The sequence below is a fragment of the Typopeltis vanoorti genome, chromosome 6 (assembly GCF_054136105.1).
Source record: "Typopeltis vanoorti isolate ZY-2024b chromosome 6, IOZ_Tvanoo_1.0, whole genome shotgun sequence".
Lineage (NCBI taxonomy): Eukaryota > Metazoa > Arthropoda > Arachnida > Uropygi > Thelyphonidae > Typopeltis > Typopeltis vanoorti.
This window is the reverse complement of record NC_143554.1, coordinates 87,272,457-87,287,754: the sequence shown is the minus strand read 5'-3', so window position 1 is coordinate 87,287,754 and position 15,298 is coordinate 87,272,457. Positions and strand designations below refer to the sequence as shown.

At 34.5% G+C, this 15,298-nt stretch overlaps 1 protein-coding gene across 3 annotated transcripts in view; it reads right to left on the bottom strand.

The window, feature by feature from the left end:
- fidipidine (coiled-coil domain-containing protein 93) overlaps positions 1-12,475 on the bottom strand; it is a 203,282-nt gene extending 190,807 nt beyond the window's left edge. For 2 of the 3 annotated variants that reach the window (XM_090394991.1, XM_090394992.1), the window contains exons 1-2: positions 12,344-12,475; positions 5,659-5,772 (exon numbers count right to left, since the gene is read on the bottom strand). In XM_090394991.1, coding sequence (XP_090251117.1) covers positions 5,659-5,772; positions 12,344-12,430 — 201 coding nt within the window. In that variant the 5' untranslated portion in view covers positions 12,431-12,475. Of the gene's footprint in view, positions 1-5,658; positions 5,773-8,192; positions 8,250-12,065; positions 12,192-12,343 lie in introns of those variants that run through there. The other variant, XM_090394993.1, reaches the window with a different exon arrangement.
- Positions 12,476-15,298: the final 2,823 nt, after the last annotated feature.

Sequence of the window (15,298 nt, the reverse complement as noted above, 5' to 3'; positions counted from 1 at the left end):
TCACCAATTACAACAATTTCTTCAACCATGCTGTTAACAGGATTTTGAAAACCACCTAAGTCATTAGCACATTCTGGCAAAAAGGTTTTTCCAAACAGCTCTCATGCAGCTAGAAGACACTTCTTCCATGAAACATGAACGTTTTCAATTGCATGTTTAATGTTAAAATTTTTCCACAATTCTTGGAGCGAAATCACATTTTCTTCAGTTGTTGTTTCTACTGCCTTTGAGAATGTCTTCTTAAGAAAATAAGCTTTGAAAGTTGCAAAGATGCCCATGTCCATGGGTTGTAGCAATGATGTATTTGTATTTGGTAGAAAAAATAAAACTTTCACATTCTCACACAGATCATTAAGAGAATTTGGATGGCCAGGTGCATAATCTAAAAGCAAAAGAGCATTGAAAGCTAAGTTATTTCTTGTGGGAGGAATGATGTCATCATGCTCACAACTGTCTCTCGGCCAGGAAACACTCCTACAGGCTTGCATGTTTAAAGGTGCGTTAATTAAAATTCTTCCCACGTATATAAAGGAATTGTTGCAATTAATTTTGTTGTGTTAAGCAAATCCTGCATTAAGCAAGGGATACCTGTACTTGCCACATAACAAAAAAGCTCCTTAGGGTTTCTTTGGCCTCATCAGCTAGCTGGCTCTCATAATTATCTTGGCTTTTTTACCATACCAATCACTCTTCTTGCCTACATCTTATAAAAGTCAAGGGCATGATGATCACCATTTTCTTTATAATCCTTTCACAACCTTTTCTTTGTATACAACTCCTGCTTAATGAAACTATTCATCCATCTAATTCCTACTTGATTATCCTTCTGACTCTAGGTATGCATTCAGATACTGCATTCTTCAAACACCCCTCCCCATGCACCACCAAAATGTCTCTCCTCCGAATTCTTACCACTGCTCTGCTGAAAGTTGTCTCCTCAGCTTGTCATAATCACTTGCTTTGTGATTATGACACAAATTTGGACACGCTTTGTGATATTTGGATACAAATATCCCTTCTTAATAGAAAATTATGCATGTCCAACAACTTCCAGGTCAAGACTACATGATCACTTTCTCCAAGCAGAGGCTAGATTGGCTGGTGTTGTTCTCTGATGAAATTTTCAGATCTGGCACTATTCTGTCCTCTCCATTACATGTTGCCTCAGGTAATTATCTCTTACCAACTGTATAAATTCCATTTCCTTCTCTGCCTGTAACACCATTCCTCCTCCCAATCTATGTCTTCATAGTTGAAATCTTCTCTCCCTCCCCCATAATAATTACTTGATCTGTAAACATCGTGCTAATTTGTGAGTGCATGTCATCTACATTTTCCCATGTATTCCATGGATTATAACAGCAGCCAATTACATATTTAGCCCTGTTGACCTCTATTTCACACCAGATAGCCTCAAGTGAACTGATTCTGAATCCCTGTCCCCTGATGTACTTCTACTCTTTTTGGCTTTAATTCCTCTGTTATTATTAGCAAACTCCCCATCCCCACCTGTTCCCTTTGTCTTCTCTGAAAACACTATATTCATTGAATTCTATTCCTATCGCCATATCATCCTCGTTCCACCCATGTCTTACTAATGCCTATAACTTTTGGCCAAGTTGTGCTAACCAATGCCAAAAACTTCTCAGCCTTATTTCGGATACTTCTGACATTAGTATACATAAACTGCAATACACCCTTTCATCCCACAATCTCCCTTATACCTTGTGTTACTTAGCTAACTAAAGTTAACCTAGGGTGCTACATTTTGCATCATGTGATCACTCTTCCACTTACTAACTTCTAGGTTTTCTGGACCCATGCTAACCTGCATCACTCCCTAAACATTCTAGTTTCCCTGACTTTGTACTTCTGAATTCTCACTGAAAACACTTTCTCAAGACTCCTGACATCAAATCCGTTTAGATGCAAGCCATCCACCTTATATAAATTCTTCCTTCCACCAAACTCACTCCACACTATTCCTCCTGCACAATGACTTATTTGCAATTGAAGATCTCCATCTCAGCTCACCGCTGTAATACTGTGGCAACACTCAACTTTTACTTTCTCTCTCTTCTTATTTGCATGCAGTAGCAACGCTTTCATGTCTTCTCGCATACTACACTTTGTCACCTGCTAAATCATTTGTGCCAGCCAAAATAAACATCTCTTTTACCTTAACTCATGGATATCCTTACAGCATCACTGACACCCTTTATCTTAGCTCCAGGAAAACATGATTTCCTGAATCACCATATAAAGTCAGATTCTTATTTTCATGTTTTTTCTCTTTCATGCTCTGCTTTCTCCCCCTTTTCTTTTGGTTCTGTGTCATACCATCTGCCAAGTGTTTCTCCAACCACTCAATCTCTCACATTTTGTTCTGTGAAGAACTCCACATAAGTATGCTATCCTTTCCATTACTATTTGATCATTCTCTTCATTTTTCCACCATGTCACTCATACCACTTGCAACACTAACTACACCAATCACATTATCATACATTTCATCTTTCAACTCACCGCTACCACTCTTTGCACCTATGACATTCGCTCAAGAAATGCTTTCAACAAATACATTTCCCAGTTACATTCTCCCTTCTTTCATTCTGCAAAGGCCATACATTTCCCACATGCTGCAGCAGACATGATCATGCACATTAAAATCGCCTACCATTGTTTTGCTCACTGGTGCCAAGATGCACAATATAGTGTACAATTAAACAAATATTAAACCTTTAAAAATCAAAATATTAAGCACACTACACTTAATCATACTAACACTCATAAATATAATATGCAGAAAGAATGACTTAATTGTCACTAAAAAAAAAAAAAAAAAAATTAGTATTCAGGCACAATCCTCACCACTTGCACACTATCTTCCATCCTCTGGCAGCCTACTGGCCTCATTGTGTATTGTAATATCGCTCTAAATAAAATCCAAGTATAGTTCTATGAAGACCACAGCAAAACTTGAATAAAAATCTTTGACATGTATACACATTAGATTGTTCCCCAAGAAAATCAAAAGCAATGCATGCAGCATTGTCATTGAAAATAAGAAGGTGCAAGAAATGTAACAGAGGGCTGCATGTAAAATGCTTCAAGGCTTACCATATTCAGTAATACTTAAATAAAATAATTTATTTTTGTTAGCTATTTTCCCAGCATCCTATATATAAGCAGCTTTGCATTTTCACTGCATATTTTGATTAACATAAATGGGTTGCGAGCAAATTGCCACTATCTTTTTCTATTTCTTAGGTAAGCTAGATTAGATCTGCAGTGTTGACAATTCGTATGACATGGGAATAGTTACAGTTTATCTATTCCATGCTCCCAGACTCAGACAATGTCAGCATATCCAATACAATTCTTCATTCTTCTGTTTCTAGAAAAGGTGACTCATGTATAAGCAAAGGGTGTGGTTTATATTTTATCAATATCCTAGAGTAGACCTACAGTAGTTGACAAATAACGTCACGTAAGAAATACTAGGATGTATTTGCGAAGGTCCTGAATTAATGAATTAAAATGCTTTGAATTATTAACATATGCTGTTTTTCCTATATGGTTCTTCTACAGAGGCTTCACCAGGCATTTTAAAAGAATAAGCTATTGAATAAATTTTATCAACGACTATCTTCACTCATAGGTGGATTCTGTATTTTTGGACTGCCAAACAGCTTCGAGTCATTGGAAGTAGCAAGTACAGATGAGTAATGCTCTAAGTACATCAAGGTTTTTATGGAGCTGTTCATTAGATCATAGAGGAGTCTGATTTCACGACTGCACATATCATAGTCGTGGTCTTTAGTGGGAATCTGGAATACATCAGTATTATAACTGTGGTCTTCCATTTTCCTTTCTACACACAATATTATGATGTCTTCATTTTATTTAAGATTTCTTAGTACTTTATATTCTTCATACTGCTCAGATGTCCAATACTCTTTAAGACATGCTGAATGAAATTGTAGTTAGTATGCAGGTTTCTATTCTAGTTAATAATTCCAATTATACCAATTTCTTGGAGATCAGGAGGTGGTAGAGAGGATTCAGAGATGAGTGACAGGCCTGTGGAATGCTCCTTATGAGGATGAGTTGAGGATGTGTGGGTTACAGAGTTTGGTTGGTAAACAGAAAAGAGGAAACGTGATAGAAGAATATAAGACATTAAATGAGTTTTATAAACTTGATGTTTATAAAACTAAGCAGTATGAAGAATAAAAAGTATTAAGAAATCTTAAATAAAATGAAGACATCATAATATTGTGTGTAGAAAGGAAAATGGAAGACCACAATTATAATACTGATGTATTCCAGATCCCCACTAAAGACCACCACTATGATATGTGCAGTCATGAAATCAGATTCCTCTATGATCTAATGAACATCTCCATAAAAACCTTGATGTACTTAGAGCATACTCATCTGTACTTGCTACTTCCAATGACTCGAAGCTGTTTGGCAGTCCAAAAATACAGAAATAGTAACTAACTTCCAAATACTGGAATCAGTTTTAACTGCTATATTGTGATAGCAGTTATAGGTGAATGAGTGGAACATCAATACGTTCCACTCATTGAGTGGAACATATTGATGATTCGTGTTTAAGGAGAGGTATGATAGGTTTTGTGTGTCAAAGATTTAGTTTGGGTCTCCCATGATGAGTCTCTGGACTCCATGGAGATACCATATAATAATAACAATTAACTAATATTTCTGGGAGTTGCAAAAAAAATAAGACTCCTAACTACATAAATAAATGTCTGCTTTGTCATGAAATTCAATTGCAATTTGTTGCTCATACACTAATGGGTTGTGGTTAGATAAGATAACCTGTTTTAAGGTAGATGTCAATTTTTACTTATATTTTACATGACTGTCATCCATGAAACCATAAATGTACAGCACATTAGTACTGCAGTTCAGATCAGATGATCCATAAACTTTGCTCTAGACACTAAATATGGAACTTTATTAAGCTCAGGACTGTGATATGCTCAGATGCAATTCATCTACTAACCAAATCCAAACATCCATGCCTACTGTCAGATTCAAATGCACATGCTATTAGCTGGAGAGATATGCTAATCACTCGACCCAAACAAGTCATCTAATAAGTTATTTATAAGATCAAAAATATCCAGATATGTTTGTTCATTCCACATGGTATGTGCTATCACAATATAGCAGTTAAAGCTGATTCCAGTATTTGGAAGTTAGTTACTATTGTCTTTTTTGAGTACAGTCTTATAGCTACAATGTTTGAAATTAGTTGTGTGTGCCTTGCTACTTTGCAGAAATGTAAATCTGTTATAGCTAATGTAATTTTCAATTATATTAAGTTCTATACCTATACAATATATTGGTCTTACCACAAAGGCTTGTAATATTTTCTTCTAAACTTCCACAGCCAACAGATATGCTAACATGTTTATGGTTTTTATACAATGGAATAATAAAAAACAGATAATTACCTGGTCTTGAAATTTACTTCATTGTGTTTTAGGTATCAACAATTTTTCACAAGAAAAGTCTATAAATATACTATCAGAAGCAAGCACAAAAATTGCATACAATTCTGAATAAGTTCTGCATGAAATGATTTTCAAATATAAGTAAACATCAAAAATTATACAAATTTACCTTATCAAAAGGTGATAAACCTTTAATTCTTGCCCTAAAATATCCTGCAGCCAAAAGAAGTTCGATAATTTCCTGAAGCTTAATGCTTTGTTCCTCATCTTCTCGAGTCTCCACCTAACAAATATTAACGAATCTTCTCAAATGGCATTAATTATTAAGTTTCATAATGAGAAATCATTTCACCAACATAAAGTTATATGTTGCATGCAATTACTTCAGACAGTATGCAACACAGATTAAGATCACTAGATTTAGTAACAAAAGGGAATATAAAAATAAATGGAGCAGTCATATCATCTAGATTTCATTTGAGATGAATGATCATAGAGGCCTGTCACAGAATGCTAAGTGTGTTAAGTTTCAGCTAAGATCATTGTACAGTTCATGAACTCTTGTGTCTGTACAATGGTTATCCTTTATGTCTAGGACAAAATTGAAAATTGATATTCTCTCTCTTTAAAAGAAAATAATATTCTATCAAAAATGTAGCACTTCAAAATTTTTATTAGTGATTATAAACTGGATATGGTGATGAATGGAATGTCACAGCTCTATGTGGACTGTTGTACATTATTAGAGTACTAAATTGGCTAGCATTCTAATCAGTTCCGTTCTAATCTTCTAATAAAAATCAGCAAATGCCTTTTACTTCCATATAGGCAGTATAACTTATTCTGTTTCAGCCCTATCTAACTTTTGGAGAATGAGTGGGCAATGAGTTTGACTCATTTGGAGAATGAGTTTGACTGGTAGCCAAACTCTGATTGACTACCAGTGGAGTTCAATCTACACTGGTAGTCAATCAGAGATAGCCAGCCTGAGGCTATAATAATTTAATCAGTTTGCAGTGAAGAGACGGCTCAACAAGCGCTGCCATCTCATGGTCCCTAACATAATATTTTTAATGTCTGAAAATAGCAAGGGTTCGACTGTCGATTTTCTTGACTTTATTAATATTATTATCTGAGACCTCCAGGGAGTCAAGGACTCATCGAGGGAGGCTGTAAATTATCCAACCCAGCTATCATACCTTCCCTTAAATTCATTTACACTAGACGCACTCACTACCCATAAGGACAAATTATTAAACTCACTCACTGCTCTCTGGGAGAAAAATCTAACTCTTAACCCTTTCTTGACTGAGAACAACTTCCATATAACGAAAAATTTCATCATTTGAAATGCTATAACACCCATTCAAAAGTTTATAGACTTCTATCATATCCCCCCCCCTTTCTCCTGTTAACCAGAGTCTGTAATCCACATACTCGCAATCTTTCCTCATAATCTAAATCCCATAATCCAGATATAATCTTTGTAACTCTTCTTTGTACCCTTTCCACTGCTTCTTTATCCCCTTGGAACCCAGGAGACCGAATCTGCACACGGTAATCTAAGTCTGGTCTTATCAAAACCTTATAAAGAGACAAAATTACTTCCTTATCCTTACATGTCAAGGTTCACTTCAACATAGCAATTATTCTCTGAGTTGTCTTTGCAACTTCTGCTATTGTGACCTTTGAACTTTAAATTCTTATCCACCAATACACCAAGATCCCTTGCCTCTTTAGTTTCTTGTAGCATAACCCTGCTAATATAATATGCACAAATATGCTATAATATGCTAATAATTATGGCACAATAAATCAGAATTTCTTGGAGAAAAACCTACTTGCCTATGCAAGAGATCAACTAACTTGGGAAACAGTTGAAGGAAAGGCTTAGAAAATATTCCTTTAGTTGGTGACTAGATTTGAACCCAAACTTCTTTCATGCAGTCAAGCACCATGGAATGCAAATACCACTTCCACTGAGCTACACAATCAGTCTACCATTTCTTATTTGACAGCAGAATTCTGTCAAATGACATTGTGAAATCCAGTAGTATTAGCGAATATGCATTTTCCCTATCTAGGGACAGTCTGTTATTATAACATAACATATAACAAAAACAAGGTAACTTTAACCACATCCCCCTCCCCCCCCCCAAAAAAAAAAAATTTTTTTTTGAATATTCAGAATTTAGTTCTAATCAGCTGCGTCTATTTCTTCACATTGCTTGTATAGGCATATTCCAATCATACAGCATGTTAGGTTCCAGACCACTGTCATACAGGGAGTCAGATGATGACCCTAATATAAAGCTCAAAATGTTAGGAAATTTAAAAAAAAAATAAGCAAATAATCAATATTTTGTTTTATTTTAAGAAAAACAAACATCTAACTGATTTCTTATATTTCCTACTTAACAGCAGATAACTTTGGCAAATATGATAAATATGGGCAACCTTTGTTATATTAGCAAAAATTGAATTAATTAAATGAGATATTGAATGCTTTTCTTATTCTTGACCACACTTGTCACTATTTTTAGTCCATATTTACATAGCTCATACCTCTATTCATCATTCCTTCTAGGTTCATCCTATGTAATGAACTGAGCATTTTAAACGCAATTAATTTATCACTTTCATACTAATTATTGATTTATAATTAATTCAGAAATAAGTTTTTCATAATTTCTTATTTGGTACCTTTATGTACTTGCATATTCTTTCTTAGCAAAGGCTTCCACATCAGGTCAGATCATTCTCCAAATGTAAATAAAAGGAGGTTAAATGTACTTGCAAATTGATATAACATGATCATATTTATATTAAAAAAAAAAAAAAAAAAAAAAAAAAAAATGCAAAGTTTAACAATTATGGGAAATCTGGCCTGGCTTTTGTGATCATGACATGGATACTACCCTTCTCCATGACATAATCACAAATGATTAGTATTATATCGCACCAATACCTAGTAAGGATGCAATTTAAAAGAGGCGTGTGATATCCCAATCAACCACTCTAACCTTAACAGTAATGATGGGCTAAAAATCTTAAGAATAGTTTGCATTTGACTCAAGAGGATATTTATAAAAAAAATAAATAAATAAATAAATAAAATAAAATAAAAAATTTAAACAAGACTAGGCCAAATGGATCACAAATAATTAAGACTTCAGTTCTACAACAATCTCCAACATCTGGACTAGGTATTAAATAGTAATAACTTCAACTCTCAGTAGGATAAGAATATTATTAGGCCAACAATAATGCTACTAGCATTAAACCACCATTTTTTAAAACTAATAAATAATACAACTAATTTGCTGCAACCCATAACACAACAAGATTCCCACTTTGGCATAGGGTTTTTCCCAAAGGTCACACTAGTACAGCTTCAGTTTAGATATAAACTACAGGAAATGATCTTTACATTCAAGCTGGGATGTGTCTTGAGCTATGCAGTGCAAAATAAGGCATAGCGCAGAAGTGGAGACTCATCATAGGAGGTCCCACTCTCATGCACAGTTGTCATACCCCGACTTAAATGAATTACCTGTGTCTGCACTCACCACACTCTCAGGCAATGCATTTCCATCACTCTCCATGCAAAATACCTACTCCTCAACCCCTTGCTCACACCAATGTTATACAGCTTCCAGATGGCCTCATTCTAACATCCCCAGATAGTCTATGAAAAATTTCATCCACATTAATCTGGTAATTACTCCTTATCAACTTATACATCTTGATAATGTCTCGCTCTTCCTTCTATTCACTAGGTTCCATAATATGCATTCTCACAATTTATCTTCATATTCAGCATTCCAGAGAGCAGAAACCAACTTAGTCAAATTGTCTCTGAACCCTCCCCAACATTCTCAGCATTCTTTTGAAAACCTGGCAACCAAATCTGTGCACAGATATTCATATGCGTTCTGATCAAAGCCTTGTACAATGGAATCATAGCATCCTTATTTCTACATGCCGTTGCTCTGCACATCATTGCCATAATCCACTGTGCTATCCTCACAATATTAGCAAAACGTTGTCAAATTTTCAGGTCCCTATCCATCATCACCCCCAAAACTTTCATCTCCTCAATCTATGACATCCTTACTAATCTTATATTCTGCATCCCATCTTTGCTTACCAAATTTTAAAACATGACACTTTGCAACATTAAACTGACATCCCAACACACTCGCACATTCAGACAGTCTATTTAGGTCCTTGTGCAAAGCTACAACATCTGCTCTGCTTGTTATAATGTTCCCTAACTTTGCATCATCTGCAAAACAACTGTATATCACAATTTAAGCCATTTCCAATATCATTTACATACAAATTAAACAATAATTGTCTCAGGAGCTCTCTTTTGTAAGTATGGGCATGGTAAACCTGAGATATCCGAGCCAGACCTGATCTTACTTCCTACAATATACGCTTGGTATATCATATCTGTAGACTGATCTTCTACTCTCTTACTACTTACCCCCCTGCCTCCCAGTGCTATTAGAGCAATTTGAGGGCAAGGATAAATCAGCAGGAAAAAATGGGATAAACTCTGAATTCTATAAATTGGTTGGAAATAAATTCCATCAGAGATTATTAAAATGTTTGAATAAAATATATACAAATGGACAAATACCAATAGAATGGAATGCAAGTATAGTAATACCTATATTTAAAAAGGGAGATAAAACAAAACCTGTTAATTACAGAGGTATTAGTTTATTGAATACTCAACTCATCTTGAAAATATACAGTGAAAAAATATTAGAATGTCAAAATGGTTTTCCTAAACCATTTTGACATTGAAAAGAAGATAATTTAATTTAGAAACTCACCTTTTATTTATAGATTATGAAATAGTATTTGACAAAGTAAAAAGATATATACTGTTTGTTATATTACAAAGAATAATCATACCTAATATTTTACTACATGCAATATTGAATATATGCAAAGATAATAAAATAAAATAAATGAAAAAGTGTCTAAAAAACAATCTATAAACCAAGAAGTAAGATAAGGATGCTCTCTGACTCCAACACTTTTAATATATGTTTAAGATAATTGTTCCTCACATTCCTTTCAACTGCCGACTATAGTAATGCTATTATTATATCTAGGGTACCTCACAACCATCTAGAGTGCAAACTCATCTGAAGCTATTGCCCTCATCTGTACTCCCAAAGATCCTCTACCTCCTCTCTCTCTCTCTGTTCCAGATGTTTACAGTTTCTTGTTCTTGCAATTTGCCACATTATGGTCAAACTTGGAGATCTGCTAACATCTGCCTAGAAGAACATAAGAAATACACCTTCTACCATAAGTATGGTCAGTCAAGTTAAGCTGACCATGCCTTGGATGTTTTGCACAGATGGAAGAAAACTATCATGCTTCATTCACCATAACATACAAACTTGAAAGACTTCTTTTTTAAAAATCAGCAGCAGATTTAAAAAAAACCAACCTAATCTTAATAAATATGGTTGTATTAAATTTCCCAGGTTTTGGGAAACTAAGTTTTAGGCCTCTTGCCAAACAAAAGGTTAACCAATGGCACCCACAGAGGGCACTCTTCATAAGACTAAGCTTTAAGTTTAAATTTTTTCCACTCATTGTATTTTATATGTTTTTGCAATTTTAATATTGCTTCCTTGAGATAATGATGTGTTCTAGAGAATTCTGGTCATATGGCTCAAATACATTACTCTTTCCTACTCCACCTCAACAGCCAATACTTCTGAATCTAGTTCACTATAGAAAAAGAAAACTTTTGTGTTCTTTTTTACTATTTTATGTGATAAATTCTAATCTTATAACAAGTTTCAAAAAAAAAAAAAAGTGACATGGGAACAATCCCATTAAATTCTGTTTTTTTTATGCTTAGTCCTCAACTTATGCATAATTCACACTATGAATATGGTCCTATGCCATTAAGCAACTTCTCATTTACTAATATGTGCAGAGAGGTGTAGTGAGGTTGACCATAGCAAAAAAATGTGGCACTTCACTTTTATAATTGAAAAAAAATAATATCCCATTCATGTATTAGAGGACTACTGTTTTCAAGTTGATTATTATTTAAGGCGTCATTTTTTAAATAAATATCACACTTTTTTTCTTTTTTTTTTTGGTACTACTACTGTCACCTCTAGTGCCTCTTCTGGAACAAAATTGCAAACTTCTCTTCATCATAGTACAATACAAAAGTGAAAACATAAACTAGTCTATTAAAATGAAAAGCCAAACGCTAGTTTTCTGGCAACTTAATAGAAATTAAGTTGCCAGAAATATATAACAACATAGGGTTTTTATCCGCTTAATAAACTAGCCTATTTTTAAAAAATCTCAAGATATGTTCATTCCTAACTGAAGCCTCAACAATTACGGGTAATATCTACACCGATGTAACCTGACAGCATTTTAGATATTCCACCTCCTAGCCTCATAACTACAATTGACGAAATTCCTGGAAGTACAAGTGGTTAAATGAAAGAGCTTATGCGATGAAACTGAAAAGGGGACCATCTACACCAGAAAATCATAATTACGCCACTTCTTCCTCACCAATGTCACATTTTTTAATATTTCCCTCAAATCTCAGGAGAAATTTTTAATCAATGTTCTTTGTATATCAGTATGTTTTATTTCTGAATGAACTACGAACAGTAATTTAAGCTAGCACTGCACGAACCATCCCGTCATCTATTCCAAATGGGTGTACCCGGTTTTAATTTATAGGTGATGAAAAGAGACACAATTAAAAAAAAAAAATTCCATGTCGTATCGCAAGAGCAATACTTAAATATACAGTAACTGCCAGGAAGGTAATGATTTCGCCTCACCTCACTTGTATTTTCATCTCTTTCAAAACTGGAAGTGCTATACAGTCCAGGGTGTTGTTTTGTTATAGAACCTCTCTGACGGAACATGCTTACAATATATCTTACGTCCTCTTTAACACGAGTTAACTTCCAACTCCCACCGGTTGATGTTTATGAATAATAGCGACACGTGGTGATCAGAATCAACAATATTAAAGTAAAAAAAAAAAAAAAGTTTAAAATGGCGTTTTAGCAATAGGTGTATTGACAACATTCTTAACAAGATTATTGGAATATATGTTCAAATTGATTTCAAAATTAACTTATGACTGAAAAAAAAAAAATATAGACTTGTCTTCAGGCTTCAACTTATTAAACCAGTCATCTCCAATGCTTTGAAACAGTCATTTTCAACCTTTTCTTGAGGATTTAACTCTCTGAATCAGTTGCTTCAAACACACCATCCATCCATCCATCGGTCCCTCGCATTAGGTGTCTATCAATTCCACACCTTCCAAAAATTTTATTATCGATTTATGTTTTGAGAAATCCTCTTCTTTCCGATCTTCTATTTGTCTGAAGTATTTTGCTTTCGTTTATCAGTGCTGTTAAGTAGTCTTAAAGTCCTAATCTTTTATGAGATGTGCAGACTTCTTCAGGTTTCAAGTTTTTCATCTGTAAGTAGTTACTTACAGATGAAAAAAATGCATTCATAATCCTTAGCTTTATACAGTGAAAGATCTTCCAACCAGACTTTAAATAAATCTGTGACAATTGTCCTGGTCTTCCTAATCTTTCTTTTGAAAAGGTCAAAATCAAGAAAAAGATGTCAGTGTAGCCCTTTAAAAATGGCTTTGTCAACATAGCGCTAGGCCGCCTGAAGAAAGACTTCTAAGTTAGATTCTACTCTCCGACTAGAGGAACTTCTTTTTCTAAGCCTTTCTTCGATCATTACTTCAGTTACTCGATCTCTGGCATCGCATCACAAGAGGATCCACTCCAGAACTTACACTATTACAGACAATAATAAGAGTGCTAGGATTTAGAGAAAGAGATAACTCCATTTGTCTCTCTCTCTCTTAAAAGCTGTCGTTTATTGATAACTTGGGGCTATTAGTAAATGCTTGGACAGAAAGCATTTACTAATAGAAAAAAAAATGCTTTGACAGAAAGTTGCTGCCCAATAACCTTCGAAAAAGAGTTGAGATAAAAGGTAGCCTGTATAATGAAATGTTAGTGGATTTATTTTTATTTATTTAAATTCAGAAAATTTGCATCATGTGGAACTGGTAGTATGCTTTCTGGTTTCCTGTTTTCTTGCAAAGCCACAGGCTATAACATTTGTTTCACAATTATTATTTCTTTTGTACTGGAGTAGTTCCATTGTGTCGTTATTTGCAGAAAACACCTATCTCTTGGTTTTTTGAATTTTTTCTAATTGCTGCATCGACGATTATTCTTGCTAAATGTCCTCCTATTCCTAAACAATATTAATGCATCCCTTGATTTTTCGTCTGAAAGAATCTTCTCAAAACTGGTGACTAAACGTTTCTGGTCCTGAATGTCACTTCTCTAGTGGTTATTGCAATTATTAAGAGAGACATCCAGGAAATCAAGAACTCATTGAAGGAGGTCACATATTATCCAGACCAGCTGTTCTTTTGATAGTTCATTCATACTATCTAAACTTATCGCATCTAATACAATCCATTCCAAGCTCGCACCATTCTAGGAGAGAAAAAATCTAGCTCTCACCACTTCTATACGACATTCATTTTCAACTTCCAAGAATGATTTTGCATCTTTTCCCTGCCCTCCATAAAATGAAAAATTCAATCTACTGAAGTTTTTAAGTCTCAATCATATCACCTCTCTTTCTCCTGTTTGCTAGAGTCTTTAGTCTACAAATTCTCAATCTAATTTCATAACACTTTCATTGCCAAGCTGAAAATTGGAATTTCGTGTGGTGGCCAAATTTTTTTAATTTTTTTATTTAGTTAGCGACGTCCACGCGATAACGCGTAATCGGCCGTTTGGTGAGAACTCGCATCGCGCGATATTGCGTGATTGCCAATGAACGTGATAACCTGTATTCCAGAATCCTAATATCATTTTAGCAGTCTCCATTGCACACTCTCTCCACTTTATCAGAATCACCCCTGGTTTCCGTGGTGATTCTGACAAATAGACCAGCCAACTTCCGTTCTATGTGTTCATTTTCTACTTTCATATCAAACTGGAAATTAGCTAATATTCAATCCAGTCCTAAGAAGGACAAAGAAATATTTGCTATCTAATTACTGATCAAAAAATATTTGCCATTTAATTACTATCCAATTTCACTCGCTTTCTTCTTTCTACAGCAATGAAGAAAATCAGTAATACCAAAATAATACATTACTATGAAGCCTCTCGAATAATAAAGGATCACAGTTGAATTGCGATGTTGCCGATCAACAATTTGCTTAACGGCTGTGGCATTAAACAAGAACAAGGGATATTCATGCTTAATGCCACCGCCTTTGGAGAAATGTCATAAGAATGTTCGGAGAATCTCAAATAATTGCTACTGATACCCATGAGGTATATGAAAGGGTTTGAGGAAAAGAGGGTTTTTTTTTTAGGTATAGTCATTTTCCTGGCTTCTTTAATTTTCCTATATCCATTTGGATATAAGAATATTTCTTAACTCATCCATCCTGCAGAACTGCTGAAGAAACAATCCCTTCTGATTACGTTCAAGAACAAAATGATACATCCTATAAGGCAAAGTTTATAGGCACATAATTGTAAAACGTAAATCGACATCAGATCCTATATTTCATGGTAACTAGATTCTCAAAGCAAGTGGACTAAATAAACAAAGATGTTCTGGATTGGAAAATGCAATATGAGCCACGGGATGAATATTTATCATGTAAGTAACTAAAGACCGGTTTATATTTCATATGGAAGTAACAACACTGAACCTTCATA